Raw genomic sequence first — 21,475 nt, forward strand, 5'->3', positions numbered from 1 at the left:
GGTGTATCATCTTTGTCACTTACTGTGCAACCTTGTTGGCTGAATTCAGAAATGGAATAAGTGTGGTATGGTCTATAGGGCAGAATCTTGGAATGCTGAGGCTGGAAAAGGTTTCTGCAACACCTAATTTTGAAGTTAATGTCATTCTTCTCTATTGGCCTATTTTTCTTCGTGGTCAATATATAAAAATGTAAATTATTTCATTTTAATCAGTGTTCTGCTGTTGACCTAAACCTTTCAATTACAAGAAATCCCACATATGAAGCAATTTCCTTTTGCTTGTGTTTGGAAAAGAAGAATTCAGTTTGGCCACTCTACTTTCTCTAGAATGACTCACAAAGAGAAAAATCACTTTCTTCCTTTGAAACTTTGCTTAAACAAAGGCAAGTGAAGAATTCGGAGAACTGTAATTTTTGGGATTAATCTGCTTTCCAAAGTTCTGTGTTTAACTTAGCAAGAATGTGGATTTTTGGTTTGGCCATGATGTTCTTTAAATTTTCTCAGGCTGATATGAAGTCATGGTGATTATTGGAATGTACATATTTTTGGTTTAAACACTCAGACCCTCCATGATGTATTTATATATATTAAATATATATATATAAAATGCATACACACATTTCAGAGGTGCACGGCAATAAATTACTAAAGGCTTGCACAACATATCCAGATTTCCATCAACTCTCTTTTTGGTTAGTGCTCTTGACTTTGTAGGTGTTTTCCTCCCATTTTAATCTATAAATTGCTGCTGTGAGTTCCTCTCCCTGTCATTGGAAAGTCTGCTTTCCCATCCAAAAATGTCCCTTGCACTGCTGCTCTTCCACACTTTCTTTTCCTGCCATGTTTCCATCTGCCTCATGTTCCTGAAGAACAGGTGGAAAACATGGGATAAATATTTATACACATTCTGTTTCAGAGTTGCAGTGGCTGTTAAAACATTTGCACAGTTTTGCCAGGGTGTTATTTTAGGAATATTTAGCTTGAGCTGCAGTTTAAGCTGTCTTTGTAAGCTTGAGCTCATCCCTCAGCAGTGCCTTGTAAGCACACACTAAAACATTTCATTCTCCTGTACCCCTGCCTGACCCTGAGCACACTGAAGCTGACAGAAATTCTCCCATCAAAGTGGGAAAGGAATTTTGATAGGGCCAACCCTCCTGGGAGATTGCAGAGGGAAGAAAAAAAGGACCTTTGGAGGAAGTGTGGGTTAAGCTGATGGTGTACATATCAAGTTATACTTTATTCAATGTGTTTTTAGGGAAAATTTTTAAAGTGCACTTGGAAAATAGGATTTTCATCAAGGTTCAAACAGCTTCAGAAGGTTTTCATTTCTACAAAGCATGGACAAAACTATTAAGCTTACATTTCCAATTGAGCTTGAGAATGGATTTGATAATAGGAATCTGTTCAACAATGAAGTCCAGAAATTGAAAGTAGTAGTGATCCCTATAATCCAATAACATGTGTCTTATTATATTTTTTTACTTATTAGAATTGAAAAAAAAAAAAGCAGTGTAGATGTAGCTGAGCTTGGCTGCAACTTGAATTCAGGGGCTATATTAATTTAATATAATTCATGTTCAAGCCTGATTTATAATATATTACAAGTATTTCATGATAATAGAAGTGATGAAAGCTGGTTTCCTATAAATAAAAGTTCCCTGCAACAAACCCAGGTGCTCTTATCAATGAGAGCCCTTTTTGCACAATGAGCCTCAGTAATCCCCTCAGCACCACTGGTGTTTTTTTCTGCCTCCTGATATTTCAGACTGGGATAAGAGGGAGCAAATCCTGGAGCTGCAGCTGACCTGATCAGGCAATGAATATACATGTGGAAAATGGAAATTCTTCCTTCCTTTCTGTCTCTGCCAGTGCCAAAAGGTCTTTTCACTCTGCATTGCTCCAGTTTTTGTGGAACTTCTAGGAACTTTGCATATTGGATGTTTTTTAATCAAATTTGGTCAAAATTAGCCAAAAGACTTCGGTTGGATCAGTCAAATTTTTTTTTTTCAGGAAATTGGACTAAGAAATCATATCTTTAGCAAAACAGCCTTTCCTCAATAGATCCTTTCCTACCTGACAAAGAAGCCCTAAATGTTCCTGAAGAAGCTCTTGTAGGGTTGGAAGAATGGTTAAATCAGACTCATGGAAAAGCCAAAGTCTGCAGTGGGCAACTTGCTAATTGTGTGAAAGCAAAGCTGTAAGGATCTGTATGAATTTCATACAGGAAAATGGGCAATGCAGAGCATCTTGAAAGTGTGTAAATAGGAAAACATAATCAAATATAACATAATCAAATATATATAGTATAACTGTGCTGTTGGGCAAACCTGAGTTTATTAAGGGTCACTGGAAAACAAAAATTAGCTTGAATTAATAGAATTTATTATGCATGGATTATTTTTTCAAACTCCTATCCTATCATTACTGCATTAAGTAATTTTCTTAGGAGAATCCTAATTGTTAATAAATCATATTCTTTTTTCTTAAAAAAAAATTCCAACACAACAATGATACAATAATGCTTTGGAAACTAAAAAAGTGTAATTATCTGTTAATGAGAAATCTTATAAACTTCATATTGTTTCCTTTTGGGCATGACTGATGAAGGATGTTCTTTGTAAGTACTGTAAGAAAGTTGCTTTTGGAAATAACAGAAAATGGATGGTATTTATTTCCCCAAGATTCCACAAAGATTGGTGGTTCTAAACTCCATCTCAGGACATACAGATGTTATTCAGAGTCAGCTGCTGTGAGCTCAGGACATGCTGCTGCTGTTTGCACCCAGCAGCTCCTTTTCCCATGCACTACAAAACAGGCTTTGAGCACATTTTTCATCTTGAAAACTCCCATCCTGAACAGCCTTTTAATTCTGGGAACAAATGAAGCTCATGTTCCCTGATGATGACTGATGTGTATGCATGGGTGCTTATAATTTATGGAGGTGGAGACAGCTACAACCCAGTCCAGTGCAGCAGAGCCAAGAACAAAAAAGAAATTCTTCTTCACAGGCTTTTCAAAATAACTATTTTCTAAAATTCTTATTGGACACCAGAGTTAATTAGATTTTTAGAATTAGACAGAAAATTTCCTATCAGCTTTCTAAATCAAAGACTAGAGGCAAAATACAGCTCTGCTGTCATTTTTTGTCCTTGATTCTCTCAAGGAGGGACTCCCTGTTGCTTGTGTAATGAACCATGGGGACCCTCCTGCAGTAGCTTTCAAAGAAATTATTATGTTGAAGAGCGAGAGAAATTATCTCATTGCACATTATTTAGGAACAGGGCCTGCCATTTGTTTCAGTCATGAATTTACAGTCAGGAGATTTTGAGTTTCATAGATCTGAGTGACAATCAAATACCTGACAAACAGTTCATGCAAACAGTTTTACTTCTACTGGAGGGTCAAAAAGACTGCAAGAGGATTCTTCAAAATCCCCAACCTCCCTCAAAAAAGTGAAATTCCTGTCAAAGTGGAAGAGAAAACTATAAACTACCAGTAAATATTTCAATTATTTTAGAAAGAAGGGAGGCTGAGCCACACTACAGATATTCTCGGTGGAGGAAGAGGACAGGAATATGATGGAGTATCTCAAAATGAAGTGTCAGAAGAAATGGATTCAAAGCAAAAGAGAAAAAAATATTATAAAAGAGGAAAGAGCAGGTTTGTGGAACTCAAACTGGGAATTAACTCCTGACTGAGGCACACAGGGACTGCTGCACCTTGGCTCCACTCACTCTGGAATGTGGGGTCACATCCTTCCCATTCTGTTTAAAAAGCTCCCTAAAAATCCTTGAGAAACAGTAGGAATTAGAGCCCACTGAATCCCATTCCTGCACCAGGCAGTCAGAGCCAAGATGCAGCAGTCACTGGAACAGATGAACTTTGGAAGATCATGAAGTGAACAGCCAACATGGATCTTTTTAAGGCAATTCATATCTCCTAAATGTATTGAGATCTGTGGAGAAGCTGAAGGTGTAGATAAATCTGATCAATAAACCTGGGTTTCTCTACTGAGAGAAAATGCTTCCTTCTGCTAAAAATGATTGAAACATCAGTGTGGAAAGAGATTTCCATAGGGAAGGTTTTGCCAATAGATATTTCAAGGATTTATACAGTGATTTGTGTTTAACACAACAGAAATTATCTGGAAAAGGAGATGTTGCAGTGACAGAGTTTGCAGATCATCCAAAATGAGTCATGAGAGTGACAAGGAGTGGAAGGATTAGAGTGCTGCAGAGTGACTTAACAGTGCTGAAGGTTAGAACTGGTTGATCATTTTTGTCAAGCACTGTGATATTCTGTGTGTTGTCACAAGGTGTGGAGGCCAAAAGGAAAGGGTGTCCTCGCTGCTGTGCCTGAGGGTTTCTGGTGCTGGCACAGGGGGACATTGAGCACCACTGCAGGGAGAATCCAGGGGCAGATGTGCCCAGGAATGACCCCCAACCATTCCTCTGTAATTTTTGGTTCATCTTTGAATTATTTGCACTGCTCTTTGTAAAGAAAACACACTGCAGGAACGTTTCAGGGTGGCTGCACAAATAGTTACTTTGCAGTTCTGTAATTCCACAAACCATGTCTAGGTTAAGCTCTTGTTCTTCTAAATACAATTTCTATCATTCAAATGCGTCTGGAAAGCAGAGAGAAGGGGTGAGGAATGTCTGACTCATTATTTGTCTTCAAATATTGCTTTATTATTTAAAGAGTCATTCTGCATTTCAAAAGCATGTAGGCAATGGTAGAAACAAAAAGCTATTTCTGAAAGCAGTGAGATTTATCAAGGCCCACATTTGCCCAGAATTTAGGTGTCTCATTTCCTTTGTCACGATGGTGTGTGTAATCTGCAGTTAAAATGGAATTAAAGTTACTTCTTCTGGCATTTCTGATAATTTGTGCATCTCCAGTTCTCCTGTGAAGGAGATTTTATAATGTCTACTACTGGGTTTTAGTTTGGTTCCTTGCTGCTGTCCCCCCTGGGATGCTGGGCTGGCACATCCCTTGATTGTCCTGAGCTGTCCAACATTCAGGAATTGTCCTGGAGGGTGGGATAATTTGAACTTGAGGTTTTTAATTGGGTGGTTTCAGGCTTCCTCTCCAAGATACTGCAGAAGGGTTAAATTTAGCAACTAAATTGTCTAAGATAAATTTCTCCAATATTTATTTTTTCTGTAGGTTTAATTTAATGCTGATATACTGTGCTGTCAATTGAAAATCCCCAGGATAGGTCAAAGTGATAGATGTAGAGAAGCAGTCCTAATTGATGAGAGATCTGTTTTCTTGCCCATTGATTTCTCTGGCTGAAATTGAAATGAATGATTTGCAGTTGAAATGACTTGACTATTCTTTCTAAAGATCAATTTCAAAGCCATCTCTGCTCTTCATATTAGCTGGGAAATCCTGGGACTGTTTTAAGATCTTTCTGTATTCTAAACACATTAAGGGTAACCATAGAAACATACATATTAAGGTGATTTTAATTATTAATAAACTTGGTAGACGTTGCTAAATTATTTTTGTACCTCCACAATGGGTTGTTGACTGATTTGCATTTCAAGAAAGTTACTAATTCCATTAAATATTTTTTTACTTCTATTTGAGAATTGTGATCATATGCCTGCAGCCTTAACTTCTGGTAAAAATTAAACAACAGTACCTGATCCTGGGGAAAGTAACTTGCTTCATTAATCTAAAGGCTCTTTTTGCCTCATTAATTATTGCTGCAGTTTTACCTGCATTTCCCTTAAATTAAAAGAGAGAAAGTCATTATTTTAAGTTTATTGCTGAATTCTTTGTGAGGATGGGTGTGCTCTTGTACTTTCTTTATAGCTGTCAGTACATTATTATTCTCCATATCTTTCTATTTCCATATGGGACTCGCTAATATTTCAGAGAAGTCCTTTTTGCATGAAAATATGTAGTAGATTTGTAGTAAAACAGGTTCAGTAGTGTATGTAATGTAATATTTGTTATCTGTGGATGTTTTACTCTTATTAGAGCTGCAGTTAGATATAGGGAGACAGCAATTAATTACACCAGGAATAGCTGTTAATGCTTCCATTTGTTTTGAGTAAGGGAACTGCAATAATGACCTGGTTGGTAATTTTTCTCAAGCATTGAGATATTCTGTGTACTGTCATAAGATGGAGAGGCCAAAAGGAAAGGGTGTCCTTGCAATAATGATCTGAGCCTGTGTGAGCTGGTGAGAATGGCCTGGGCTGTTTGTTGGCACTGAGCTGAGGCAGTATCTGTGAAGGCCAGGTGAATTTTGGATTCACACTGATGGAATTGAAGTCAAATACGGCTGTGGGGGATTATAGATTATCACTGAATAATGCCACTATCAGTAAGGAGTGGTTAGCATGAAGCGTAAACAGCATGGAATGAAATCCAGTGGTGCTTTTTGGGTGTGCCTTCTCTTTTCCCTTCATTGGCAGGGTGTCAGTGCCTGGTGGGGCTGGCAATCCAAGCCCCAGTGTTGGCTGGGTGCTGAAGCCAAGGCCCAGAGTGGCTGTGGCTCCAATATTGGTGCACAGCCCAGCTGGATCCTCTCTGTGCACACTGAAGGGCAGCAGGGACTGGTTGGATATTTGCATGTTGCCAGTTTAAAATGGCACTGCAGACCTGTGTTTCTGTTTGACTCCTGTTTTAACTCTGTCATCATAGGATAGGTGACATGTTTATTAACACCATGGGGTAAAGAACTCTGAATGAAGGGAGACACCAAGGAGACACCACTGCAAGGATGCTCTGGCATCAGGATCACTCCTGGGGTGGATCCACCTCCCAGCCCCTGTTCCAGAGCACACATCAATGGGGCTTTTTCTCTTGGAGGCCAACAAACCCCTAAGAATAGCAGGAGTAGATGAGGTCAGTTTCATTCCCATTGAACAGCATTAAACTGTTCTTTTTAAGTCAGGTTCAAATTGCTTAAGCTTGTTCTGGTAGATGGAACAGAACCTCCATGACTCCTGAGTTCATTTAAATAAAAATCTTGTTGTTACAAAAGAGGGAATTTCTTTCCAACATTTAGAATACTTTATAAAAATATCCCCCTTTTTCTTTTTTGCTCTGGTTTATTCAGTGTGAATTATACTTCTTGAATGTCTTTCTCTATTCCTTTATTTTCTTCAATCTCAGCTAAGTATTAAAATGATTTTTTTTCCACACTATTAGCTACATTTACATTCTGCAAGATAAAGAACGCCATAGCCATTATCCACCAATCCTATGTATGCAACACTTTAGTAATTTAACAGCTCAAACTTTCACAAAATCTTACTATTAGCTTTAAATAGTATTTTTTGACTTTGAACAGTGTTATGGCAAAGCAATTGTATGTGACTGGAAAGCATCTAATTTTGTCAGAGTTAGGAAAGATAAAGCTGCTAGAGGCAGTGGAAAAACATCTTGTGTTTAGCCACAAGTGGATTCAAAATCTCAGCAATTTTTTTGGTTTTAATTGTATAAAAACTGTAATTAAGATTTAAGTAATGATAAATGATAAATTCAGAGGCTGATATTAACTTGCAAGTTTATAAAATGCAGTGTTAAAAAAAAGAGAATCCATTATTTCTGTTGCCTACAATTTTTTCTTGGCCTCAGGCCACCATTGGGCAAAATCAAACATTTTCTTATAGAACCTTGTGTGTATTTTCCCTCTAGTTCCTTCCTTTAAAAAGTAAATTTTATTCCTTTAATTCAAGAACAGAATTTATGTTCTTTGTGTGTTATATGGGCTCTTCAACATTAATATTTAAATTTTTAATAGTTGCTGATAGAAGCCACCAACTATTACATTTTGGACTCAATATGGAACATTTCTTTCTTGCAGTCTTAGATGTCATGAAATAATGTTTTTTGAAGGATATTTGTTAGGAAAAGTCTTAAGTTAGATTTTGATGGACTGAGTTTCACAGAACATTGAAAAACACAGCTGCATATGGGATAAAAACAGAGCTAATTGACCAAAATTGATTTCTTTGAAACTGCATTTACAAAATTTATTTATTTACCGATTTATTTATTTATTTATTTATTTATTTTGCTGGTGATGTGTAAGATAACAGTACCACACTTTAGGCAGCCTAGAAAGTTATTTTCTACCAAGAATGCAGTACAGATTGTTAGGTTAACACTTTCAGCCTAGAGCTTCCCATAAAGGTCATCCTAGACTTTGGAAGTGGCTCATATTTTAAAAGAGCATTTATATTTTAAGCCCATATTTAATAATTATTGGTTAAAACATCCAAAGGTTATTATGTGTAGTCTTTTAAGAGCCTCTTTACTGAAGCTTTAACAAAACTTGCATTTCTGGCTTTAATTTTTTTTGCTGGAACCTTCCACAAGAGTGGGCAATGCTACCATTGGAACGATGTGGAGAATCATTGCTCCACTTTATTGCACAGCAATTTTATTTGTTGTTTAGTGAAAGTTGAGGAAAAGATCTGTATTTATCAATGCACTTTGAAAACCAGGAAAATATTTTGAAGAATATTTTTGTGTCACCTGACTGAAAGGCATTTCTTCTCATGACGGCCAGCAAGACACTGATTTGGCTGAATTCTGAAACAAGGCTTCTTAAAAGAGATTACTTCAAACTTTAAACACAGTGTAATTGATCACTCAGCATTCTGTGGATTATTTGTTATTTATTCTCAGAGATACCAGTAAATCTTACTTATACTCTTAAAATAATCTGTTGGAGCTCAAAGCCAGCAGCTGTGCAGCTCTTTCCAATACCCTTGTAATCTCCTCAACGTTTCAGATTATTTCTGTAGGAGATTTTTAGCTTTATGTGGAGTTTTTTATTCTAAATGAGTAGGTAGATTAAATCAGGTTGACATTTGTTTGCCAGCAGAGAAAATCAGTGGCAACTGGTTCACTTAAGATAACACTTGCTAAGGACTGTGAAAGTTTCACTATGTAGAAAGGGCAGTTTAAGTTTTTCCTGTTCCAAATTTGGCCTTTTCCCACAGTTTTTCCAGGTAAAGATGCCAACCTTTGCACACAAATGCAAATGTTTATGCAGAAATATTGATACAAATATCTGTGTCAGTAGGAGATGAGACTAAAACAAAGACACCCTCACTTGGAACGGCAACAACTTTTGGCTTGCTGAGTCACAAAATGTAGATGCTCTCTGCATTTAAATTTTATGGCTCAGCTTCCAGTTTTTTGAGGAAGGAAATTATAAAATTTGCATGAATTATCACACTAACCTAGAGCAGCTCTTTTCTGCATAAATTCAGGTTGGGTAATTGGTGTTGTTGCAAAATTGAATTAAATAGTTTTGCAAGTCCAGAATTAGGTATACAGAGTTATCTTGATGTGAGTAAACAGGAGTAATTTTGTTATTGTCTACAATTTTGTTGGAGAGATCTCTTACAAAGGCACAAGCAGGGGCAGAGCTGTTTGCAGAGGGTACATAAAATAAATCCTTGGTGTGCAGCAGTGGCAGGAGCCATCCTGATCTCATGGTGCCTGCCAGCACTTTGTGATTACACTTCACCCATTCCTGTGTTTTTAGAAATGCATCAGTAGTTTTAAAAGTTCACTCCAAAGACCCCCTGTACTTTTGTGGAGTACCTGGGAAGGAGCTGTGGTGTTCTGGGTTTTGGGTCTCTCCAAACCCCTCCAATTACTGCATGTTTGGCATGTTGGATCTGGGGGTCCAGGCTGCTTTTATTCAAATTACCATTTTGAGATAAAAGTGCCATTGAAGAAATGGCAAAACCTGCAGTGAAAATATCAGGATCAGAGATCCACCCTTCATTTTCTTCTGACTACTCAAGTAATGATTCCACTTTGTGAACTGAGTGCTTGCCTTTACTACAACCAAGCAGAAGTCACTCTGGTAGATACTTCATTTGTTGTTTTTTGAATCTCTTTTCACTGCTAGTATGATTAGGATTTTTACTAATACAGTAGATTAATATAATATTAAGAAAACTATCTGGTTTTTAGATTAAAAAAAGACATCGATGCTAACATTTAGTCATTATAGACTGCTTTTGTTTCAAATTAGAAGCAGTCAAATTTATCAAGATGTGATTAAAACTTTGTTTTGAGTAACATTATCAGAGGTTTCTGCCATGTAGTCCGTGCTAGCTCTTCAAACACAGTCACATTGCTAACAAAAGCTTTTTCAAGCATGTAGGTAAAATTTTTGATCAGGTTTGTGATGACATTGATAATTTAAGGGCCAATATGAAGAAAACACAAATTACATTTACCATCCATAACTTTGAGTTACATTTCTGCCTAGTTTTTAAGGAGTTGTGACTATTCACACCTATTTTGAATTTACCTCTGATGGTTTTAGATGAAAAGTGAGGTGGATCCACTGATAAAAATTGAAATGAGTGTAGACAACCAAAATTAAAATCTTAATTAAAATTTAAAAAAAAAAGTTATTAATAGAAGTATTCAGTGCTTCATCATACTGAAATGTTTGAGAATTTTAAATATCCCAGATAACTGTCAAACACAGCTGCCATGTGCCCTTGGCAGAAGCACCAGCATCTGCTGAGATGCAGACCTGTGACCTCTAGATAAGTTTCTATACACAGAAAAATATTTATCTTCCTCCTATGACCTTCCATGAACAAGACATGAGCCATGGATTTGTTTCCTAGGGAACTAGTGACTGAGGAAAATCTATAATTAGATCTGTGGGTTGTTTGCTACAAGTGGGAATTGGGTGCTAAGCAGGTTCTTAAAGTATCCACAAGTATTAGACAGACTTCATGTAATCGAACCAAATTTAGAAAAAAAATACCCTTCATCATGATATTTCTTTTTTAATGTCTTCAATTATAAAAATTAAGTACTTTTGATAGGGTACTTATTCCTCTAAGTTCATTTTAATTGCAAAATATTTTTACATTCAAGACTCATCAGGTTGCTAGCTAAAGCAAAAATAAAATTAGTCAAAATCTTCCAAGAAATTTCTTCAGCTTCAGCTGAGTCTTAACTTTCAAGAGCATTTTAGGTGAAACATTCTCATCAGCTCCATTTTCTCACTTTACTACTCCCATTCAGCTCCTCAGGTCGGCTCTGCAACTTCAGTGTTTTATTCTGCAATTCCAATTACTCTGCCCAGCTGGAGGGTCCCACTTAATCCAGGCCTTGATTCCTTTCTCTGCTGCATGCATGGATCTGAAGATAACATTTGTAGCTGAGTCCCAGGGGCAGCACAAGTGGCTGCAGGGAGAGCAAGCAGCCAGGGTTTTGTGTTCCCCAGGCAAGGCAGGGTTTTGTACTCCCCAGCCCTCATCAGCAGATTATTCCAGCTCAAATGCTGCCCTGGTGCCCCAGCCCGGGGCCAGATCAGTGCCCTGTGCCTGTCTGGGTGCTGCACAAGAGGCTCTCAGTAATGAATTAAGATTTTGATCCTATCCAGAATAAACAGCATTGTGAAATAGCTGGGAAGAGGTGCTGTAAGTTGGGTCTGTTCTCCTCTTTTCTCTCATTTCTTCCAGATTTAGCTACACCTGTGGTGATTGCACATTGTGTATTTTGTCCTAAGTCCTGAAATTGCTGCAATTCCAAATCATCAAATGTGCCAATGTCTCCTCTCAATTTCTGCCTTTTTAGATCTGTGAAAAGCTTTCAGGAAAGCTCCTCTTTCAATCCAAATAATCCCTTGGTTTGTTTGTTTGTTTTTAAGGGGATCTTTTGAGCTCTTCTTTTAATTTTGTCAATCACAGTCAGGTTTTCCCTAACAGAGCCCAGCTTGGAGCTGCTCCGTCTGGCTGTCACTCAGCAGAGAGTGGTGCTCCAGTTCCTCCAAGTGACAGGGTTTGCAAGTCACTTCAACAGCAAATCAAATATGGTGCTGAAATGGCTCCTGAAAGGCCAGGCCAGCCAGTGAAAGAGCCAGGCCTCCTGTGACAAGGAGCATTTCCAAATCCTTTCCTTTGAGGCCACAAAAAGCTGTGTTTGTGACCTCTGTGCTGTAGGGAGGTGGCGCTGGCTACAGAATCCTGAGTCTGCAGATATAGTTGTGAAACAGACTGCTAGGAACAGGGAGAGGGGAAATTATTTGTAATGAATCTTCTTGCTCTTTATAAATTAGGAGTAAAAGGAAGCTGAGGAATTACCTGCTACAAAAGCTAATGCACATCTTGATGTGTTTATTGAATTACTTTGCTTCGATCTCGGAGCAAATGCTCATTGTTAGCTATTTATATTGGTTAAATCCTCAAATTTAAATCCCTGCAACTGCTGGAAAGGGTTCTTCAGGGAGAATCCTTGCATCTGTGTACAACTACAATAATGAACCTGGGGCTGAAGGGATCCACCAGTGCCCAGGGCTCCCACATGTATAAATTCATTTTGCTTCACTTGAACACCTGTGCATGCCACTACAAAGTTGATCTGAATTTTGCAAACATTTATGCGTAATTATGATAAAAAGCCATTATGGTGAGAAGATATTTTTTGGTTGAATATCAAATATCCTATTTGTTTTGATTATTCTAAAAAGATCTGGGAAATGGAGCCCTGGTGGTGAAACAACTTCACTGGTTTTTAATATATTGTGTCATTTTCATACATTAAGGTACTCTGTTGAAACATTTGCCTATTGAATTTATGAACCTTGTCAAATTTCAGATTTGCAGTTGTTTCTACTTAGTAAAACATTGTGTTTGCACTGATGTAACAAAAGAATGGTTGGTATAGTACATTTTATAGGAAGTAGAGCCCCAGTCCAAAAAAATCCTTCAACGTTTCACCCATTTTTTGAGCAGTGTGAGTTCTATTTCCTTCATGTGCATGAAGTCCTCAGTGTGGTGCTGGATCAGAGCATTCACAGTTTTGTCTGAATGCCTTCAGGCGAGGAACATTGGTACCATTTGCAGCCCCTAACCAATCTTACAAAAATGCATCAAAAATATGCTAAAACCACTTTAATTCTCCCAGGCTTGTTCCTAAATCTGACACTTCCTGAAATGTTTTGCATGACAAAGCTCAAAGTTAAAATGCTAAAAAGGACCCTCTTGAGAATATCAGTGGGGTTTTTTTTTTTTATTTTCATAATTAATTTATTTCAATGCCTGACTTTTTTTATTCTCACGTTCCTTCTCTGAAAGTTGGTATAAAAGTTTTCATGTTCAAGGTATTAGTATACCCCATGCTGAGTATTTCAGAAATTTTTGCAGATATGAAAACACTTCAGTTTACAGATGCACTATTGTAATAATACACGTTCCTTTTTTTTCTCTGTAATTTTCAAGAGAACAAGTGCAAAACAATGTGACTAAGAAATAATTGCTAATCTTGTAATAAGAGTTTTGCCCAGTGCCACTGAGGTTTAAATGTGTATGAAATGAAGAATAAAAAACAAATAATCCACAGAAGTAAACACAGAATCCAAAATTTCTTAAAAGATTAATTACCTTGTATTTCAAGTTCTAAGTAACCTCTTTGATGGAGAAGCATTGTGCAATATTTCAGGCATATCTGTATTTTAAAGTACAAAATTCAGATATTTTGTGGTGTGTTTCACCCAGGGTCTGAAATAGAAAATAGGTCCTTGAAGTTTAAAATAAGTGAACTATGGCTCTCTCTGCTGGGTTAAATCCAGGCTGTTGTCCATGGACACCTCTTTTCTCTGGGAGATCAGTAGATGTGCTTTGGTATTTGGACTGTCAACTACACCAAGCAAAATGGCAGGAGCTGATGGCACAGAAAGGATGTCTGAGGCACTAAAGTGGTTTTTCCAGCTCTGCTTCCCGCAGAACCCAAACTCCTCACCTCAGTCTTGTGTTCCCTTGCCTTGGCTGTCCCAGAGGTTGGGCTGTGTTGTACATTCCCTTTCCATCCTGTGCCTGTGGATCCTGGAGGGCCCCTGCAGCTGCAAGCACAGATATCAGGATCTGAGTGGGAGATTGACTGGCTGGTTCCAGCTTCTCAGGAAAGCTCTTGGAGATAGACACATCTCCAAGAAAAAAACCATTGAAAACCTTGCCTCTTCCATAAACTGGAGATTGAAAGCTGGAAATGGTTTGAAATTTAGGACTGTGATATCTCCTGGGTTGTTGTTTTCCATAAACACCTTTAATTGCCGAAGTTTTACTTGAATTTCACAAATATTGTTCATTCTTGTCTCCATCAACTTGTTTTGGGTGTTTTGGATAACATCCTGAAGGAGCACCTGCCCAGATGTGCTTTGATTGATAACAAAGTGAAGTTAATGGTCCATTATGCAAACAAGAAAAAGTGGGGCCTGAAAAATCCTGTACTGGGTTTATCCCTAATTATCACCAGCAAAGGACACAATCACTTAGAGAAGCTTTAGAATTCCCGTTAATTTTTTGGGAATGAATCCACTGGATCTCCTTGCCTGTCACCTGCACAGGGAGTGGATCTGGAGAAAGTTCTAATCAGAGAGAAAGCCAGGGTCAGGTTGGCCAATATCTGCCTTCATCAAAGAGCACAAATTGCCTCCACTTCATCTGACATTTCTTTAAAGAAGCCAGAGGTACTAATTTTTACATAATAAATTATTAAAGTCAGCAAAGTATATAAATTCCTTTCTAGCCACAGGTTTTGTATGTTTAACTTAGAGTAATGAAGAAGTTTCTGTTGGTTAATGCATTCGAATAACGATGGGAATATTTTGCATTTGTTTTGGTTGAAAGAGTATTTGAGTCAGCGTGGAGCAGATGGAGCCTCTGACTGTAAAGAGTAATTTTCAGTATGGCAGGACAGGAAGAGTCTGTTTATTTAAACAGTATCTCAACAATGGGCCTAAACCATTGTTTTGCTCTTGTGGAGCAAAGTGATTTGAGGGAAAAAATAGTTCACCTTTAAATATTCCATGAATAAATTTGCTTCCTAAGAGGCTAGGGGAAGCAGGAAATCCCAGAACAAACAACCCTACAAAAAAACCCAAAAAAACTAAACAAAAACCAAACAGACAAACAAACAAACAAAAAAAACCAAACCAAAAAAAACCCCAAAAAATCACCCTAAAAAAATCCAACCCACCAAAAAAATAACCCAAACAAAACAAAAAAAAAATACAAAGGAGACACTGTAATGCTCTGATATGAAAAGAACTGGAACATGAACCAAATATTCCTCTCTGGGGGTGGGAATAATTTTCTAATTAAAAAGTGAAACTATTTTGATGCACCTATAATTCACCTGGCAGCAAGAACTAAGAAATTATGGGAGTGGTTGAGGCAAGCACTTCTTAAAGAGCAAAACTGGTGACTGAGGATGGTGCTGCTTAGGACAGATTTGCTGGCACTGCAGAACTGTGAATTCTCTCTCTCAGGGCACCGTGGGGTTTTTGTGCTTCTATTTCTCTTCTTCCTCTTCTCCTCTTGAGAGCACTCTGATTTACTTTTGTGATAAACCTGTAACAACAGGGGGATCACGTTGCTGAGATGAGTTTGGCTCTGAGGGATCCATAATGTCAGCCCAAAAATAGCACTGGGGAAATACGTTCTGGCCATGGCTCAGCAGCAAGCAGCTCCTGGCACTCCCCGATGCCCTGGGTGCTTGGAAGTGTCTTCCAGCTGAGCAGAGCACAGAGCCCTTTGCTGGGCTCTCGTGGGTGCTGTGCCTGTGGGATGGATCACTTCAATTCCCAATTATTCTCGGAAGTGCCCTCGAGATGGGGAAGTGAGCAGTGGCTGAGTGTCCGTCCAGCGCTGTCCTTGTGTCCTGGGTGAGGGAACAGCCTTCCCCAGCCCCGGTTGGGGTGGGATGCTCAGCTGGTGTCTATTCTGAGCCATCTGCCCACAGAATGACCTGTGAGCTCAGAACAAGGGAGAGTGAAATAGGGAGAAATTGGATGAAGTATTCCTGCTGGATCAAGTATTCCTGCCTCAGCCATATTCCCAGTGGGTGGCTGGTGGGGTCCTGTGCTGCCTTAAAAACCATTTCCTAAGAATGCAAAGCCTTTATCTGCAACATGTAGCCACTGCCATATGGTGCAGACGTTTTCAGTATTAGAACCTGCACTGAAGTTCCTGGAGCTGTGAAAAAATTATGGAAATATCTGCTGGTGACTGGGCTCCAGGTAGCAGTGACTGTGGGATTTCATTTATGTATTTTCGAAAAGTAAAAATGAAATCCCAAAGTAAACATTACAGCAGAAATAGTCTGGCCTTGTTTGATCTCCACCAGGATATTGGGAAAGCATTGTTCTGCAAATGCATTGTGAGCTAGGAAATTTTCCTGTGGACAGGGCTGTGTTTGTGCCAGTGCTCCAAATCTCAGCCTTGCCAGAGATGTCAGACAATCCTCCTGTTTTCTTCCTTGCTCTTGCTGAGGCACCAAACCATATGGCAAATTAAGCCTGATTTTTATCAAATTTTTCATTGTACTGAGCTCCGTGTGAACTGGGAAATGCACTTTCTTTGAACTATGCAGCCATTATATAAGCATCTTAATTAGGAGCTGGTAATGTTCTCGCTGACATTCCTGGGAGTTCGCGGCTCCCTCTTGTGGCTAATTAAGCTTTTTTAAGGAAGAACCTTCTGAAAATGACTTTTTGTGAGCCGCCCACAGCTCCTGGGCAAACGCTGCCGTGGTGCCCCGAGCTGGGCTGGGCTCTGTGTCCCAAAACCAGCCTGAAGGGGCTGTGCAGTAAATTGATATAAGGATAAATTGATAAAAGGAAAAGCTCTGCAAAGGGTTGCGCTGTGAACGTGACAGATCCCTGAAGTCTTCAAAAAGCTGAGAGAGCTCATCCAGTCGTTTAGAAAACCTCTGCTCTCTGGTCACTCTTCCTCACATGCATTAGATGGTGAAGAAGGGTTTGTTTGCAGCTGGCGTTGGGATGAGATGTGGGATGTGCCAGCTCCAAGGAGCACAGACTGTCAGGCACCACATTGGGATGCCTCACCATCAAATCCAAGGTGAAGATCTTTGCCAGATTTGATGTTGCAAAGAAATTTTCCCACTGGCTGGGTTTGCAGGGACCACTATTACTACTACTACTACTATTATTATTATTATTATTATTATTATTATTATTATTATTATTATTATTATTATTATTATTATTATTATTATTATTGCATTCTTGCTTTTCTATCAAATGTGGTGAAAATTTCCATATTATATATGGAAAATTTCCATATTATATATAATATAATAATATTTATAAAAATTTATATATATATATATATAATATATATAAAAATTTCCATATTATATATAATATCTGGGGTTTTTTTTTAAATTCCCTTTCAGAGCTCAATATTTGTTTTTCTTTCTTAATGCGGACTGTTACAACTGGGGCGTTGTGTTTATACTGCATATTAAATTTGTCATAAACAGGTAATGTTTGGTGGCTCTGGTGGAAATGGTTGTGGTATAAACACCTCTGAGTTAGACTTTTGTCCTGGCTTGGGGCTGATTTCAGGCCTTTCAAGACACTGTTCTTATATGAGAAGGTGCACTTGCCTCCTAAGAACTCACAGACATCAGGGCAGAAAAGAATCAATTCATCTTTTCCCTACAAAAGTGAGAAATGGTCATGACATTGCAAAATCTCAAGCATAGCTTTATGTTAAGAAAAACTCATATTTTTAGGCTTGATGTAAAAATACCAGAAATTGGTCCAAAAATGACCTGAACAGCAGGTAACTTTTCAGTAGGAGCCATTAAGTTTCAGTTTCATCACCAAACCAGAAGTCTCAAAGTGTCTTTGCCCCTTTGTCACCTGCAGTGTTGTCTGCCTCTGTGTTTTGTCATGACTTACTCAAAAATACACAGGAAGAAAACTTCAACCATTAGTGTTTCTGAGTGTTGGAAGGAGGGAGAAAAAAAGAGGTGAAACAGGTTTTTACTTTGAAATGTCTCCCTTCCCCAAAGGGTTTGGAAAGCAAACTTTATCTGTGAAAATGCTGATTTCCTATTTCATAACTCGTGGCAATTTTTTCTCAATTAAAATAAAGGAATAATGATTATGGAGTTAAGTCAAAATCTCACTGCCCAGTAATCTGCAAACCAGCATTGCCCAACCCACAGCAATAGGGCAGCAAACATTTATTTCCTCAGGGACATTATTAAACAACCTGCATATTTATTATCTCAAAATTGGAGAAGCTCCAGATTTCTAAGGCCACTTTCTCCCTTCCTCTTCCTGAGCTGTAATTCAGACCAGAATATAAATTTTTGACTTAATGTTTCTGCGGAAATCAGCAATATGAAGCTGCTAGAAACAAAAGAATGAAGAACAGCAGAGGGAAGAAGTGGCTTGGCAAGATTGTCAGCCTTAAAGGGCAAGATTAATTTATAATCCCTCAGATTCTTGTGTACAAATACAAATTTGCAAAGTGTGTAGCTTATAACTGACATTGTGTGGCTCTGCAGGTTGGTAAATGTTACTGTCACTAATGGGAGGCTGCCATGAAATTGGATTTTTAGGGATTTTGTTCTCATGGCAAAATAAGGTGATATTAACAAGGAATTGCCATACACCTATGGGTGAGTGTATATACATAAGTAGGAATTTGGGAAGTGGACTAATTCCAGCTAATTCAGGAGTATTTTGGGCAGGATATTCTGATATTTTCATGCAGAGATTTTCCCCTTAATTTAAAATCCTGGAAAAGGAAGGGTTTGAAAGAGAAATGAGGGGGAAAAAAACTCCAACCTGAAAGTAGTGTGTAATGACTTCACAATGACAAATAAAATATTGTGTGATAGTTCTCTGGTATGGTAAAGGCTGTTGTGAAATAAGAGTGCATCTTGGCAATCAATACAAAATGCTTTTTTTTTGCAAGTTTGTAGCTGTTCTATCAATTTAACTAAAAAGAAGAAATAGCATTAAGTGAAATGTCAAATTCTAGGCATAGAGTGAATTCAGTGATGGAATAACAGAAACTTTAAGTAGTGAAATTGAAGACACCAAAGATAAGATAGGAACTGGCCAAGAACATGAGTAGCTTTCCCAGTGTTTAACACAAAAATTGCACAGTGTCTCGTGAATGATTGAAATCATATTTTATCGTTACATTTTATTGGCAGGGAACACAGCTCAGCATTAGTTGAAAGACTGAAATGACTTATGTGGTTGCAGGATGAGTTTAAAAGATTTTACAATGTGGCCCATCTCTTGTTTCCTGCCATGCAGGTCATCAGAAGTGAAGGGACAGAGGGAGTGAAGTTTCGCCTCTCTGGGAAGGGAGTGGATCAAGACCCAAAAGGAATTTTTAGAATCAATGAGATGAACGGGGACGTCTCGGTGACCCGAACCCTCGATCGAGAAGCGATTGCCAATTACGAGGTGAGTACTCAGAGATAACATCTCTGCTCTGTGTTGATAGCATGCGTCTTCTGAATGTGCATTTGCTCCTGAAAGATCTGCAGGTAAATTGAAGACTCAATTGCAGCCACTGTGATAGGAAATTTCAAGAACCGTTGGAAATGGTAAATGTGTTTGTTTTTCACGCAATTGAAATTTGTCTGCTTTCTGCACGGACTTTTTGTCATTTATCTTCAGTGGAAATGCTGGCTGAATGTTGTGTATGCATTTGATTTCTGAATAGAAAATTTTGTTTGGACAAAGGAAGATCTTTTGGAGAAGCTGTCACTATGGTACTACAGAATTATTCATTTTTATTGTCAAATGGTCAATTGAAACTACCATTGAACTCCATTTTTAATAGTGGGTGTCTTTAACAGAGATAAAGAAGATTCTGATGATATGAAAGTGTTACATATGAAATGTACATCAACTAGAAAGATCTTACAAAAGATTCTTTTCCTTATCAATAAAAACATTTCTCTCTATTGAATACCCAACAAATGATCTCCAAAACCCACAAAACAACTGCCCCACCTTGTCCCAAAATGCATAAAATAAACAGAGGCCCTGTCAATTCATGTTTTCCATCCAGCTCTGGGAACGTGCACTCACAGAACTTGTCCGTGGCCGCGTTGCTCCAGAGGAGCAGCAGAATTCCGAGTGCTCAGTGGCTGTGCATGCTGCCCTTTGTGTCTGTCTCCCTGTCTGGCAGAGGGAGCACAAGGTGCCCTCCCCCTGTGGGACACGGGCTTGGGGACAGTCCTGACTGCCATCCCTGACCCCTCATTTTCATCTCCTGCAGTGTAATAATCACCATTTTTACCTCCAGTGCTGTTTCCTCCCTCCTCTGGGAGAGCTTCCCAGTTTGGTGATGGGTCCTACTGCTCAACCAGCACTGCTAAAATTTACCATATGCTGGTTTTCAACACGTAAACATCTCCCTCCTATCTGGGGCTGCAGTGAAATGTGTGTTAAGCACTTGCACAGGATTTATGGGAGTTGCTGACGTCCTCCTTGCAAGAAAAACATTGCAGTTTCTCTTTTTAACGTCGTTCCTTGTCTTCATTTGCCAGCTGTTTCTTATTTTATCAGCGGATTTCCACCTTAATGCGTTGAGTATAAACCTTGAATATTTTTTCTCCTGGAAAATCATAGTAGACTTTTCAACTTAAAGCAGCAAACCACAAATGGCCCTCATATCTGATCTGGCAAAAGACACACTTAAATTAAGACAAACCCATTTCTCTAGAGGAGGCTCTTTGAAGCAATGTAAGTTATGCACAAAAAATGTCATGGAGCAGGTGAGCAATGAGCAGTGTGAATGTACAGCCCGAGAGGCTTTGGTGCTTCCTGAGCTGTTATCCTGCACTCTGCTCAGCAGCTCACCCCCATCCCGCAGCAAAAAATGGGCTTGGAGTGTTCTGAAGGAGAACCCTCAACCTGATCACTCTGTCTCAAATCCAACCCATTATTTTCCAATAAAGATGTGTCATGGAGTCAGGAAGACAACAGCATTTTCTCCCTGATTTCCTTGGTACACTGTAAGGTGAATAATGTAAAATATCCTTGAATTTCTCTCAAAGAAATGTTTTCTGGTTTTGTTTGAACTTCCCCCTGCCCAGCACTGTGGTTCTGAAAGGAAAAATTCAAAACAAAATGCAAACAAGTAAAGAGATCTTGTGAATAAATGCCAGTTCTTTGCAAACCATCAGAATATCAAGTGTGTAATCAGAGGTGGGGGAGGAATGAAAAAATAAAATCTGTTTGGGTCCTTCAGCTACGCCCAGGGGTGCTCTGCCTGAGCACTGATTTATTTCTTGCACTTAGTGCATATGTGCTCCAGGGGTAAGAATTGAAAAATGTGAATAGGCCACAAAACTGAGCTTTTGTGATCACAGTATTTCACAGAATTTTGCAGATTTTACTACCTCAGAATGTTTTAAATTAGCTAAGAATATTCAATCTGTTAAAATTTTTTTTTTTCTGTGAATGTTTGAAAATTTGGGTTTGCTGCCCTCTTTCTCCTGGAGGAATGCTGAAAAACTTGTAGGAGTTCTTCTCTGGATTCATGACTAGAGGACATGATTAAATTAGAGAGTATCAAACTCTACACAGACAGCTTTGTTCATTGTTTGTGTTAATCCCTTCTTTCTATGGTTTAAGTATTTTATTTCTAGTAAGAGTTAGAAAATATTTTAAAAT

At 38.5% G+C, this 21,475-nt stretch overlaps 1 protein-coding gene across 2 annotated transcripts in view; it reads left to right on the forward strand.

Moving 5' to 3' along the window:
• The window catches only part of CDH13 (cadherin 13), a 460,254-nt gene that overhangs the window by 194,319 nt on the left and 244,460 nt on the right, over positions 1-21,475 (forward strand). For both annotated transcript variants that reach the window (XM_066557779.1, XM_066557778.1), the window contains exon 5: positions 19,100-19,252. In XM_066557779.1, the coding sequence (XP_066413876.1) occupies positions 19,100-19,252 (153 nt within the window). The remainder of the gene's footprint in view (positions 1-19,099; positions 19,253-21,475) is intronic.

Source organism: Molothrus aeneus, chromosome 11 (assembly GCF_037042795.1).
Source record: "Molothrus aeneus isolate 106 chromosome 11, BPBGC_Maene_1.0, whole genome shotgun sequence".
Classification (NCBI taxonomy): domain Eukaryota; kingdom Metazoa; phylum Chordata; class Aves; order Passeriformes; family Icteridae; genus Molothrus; species Molothrus aeneus.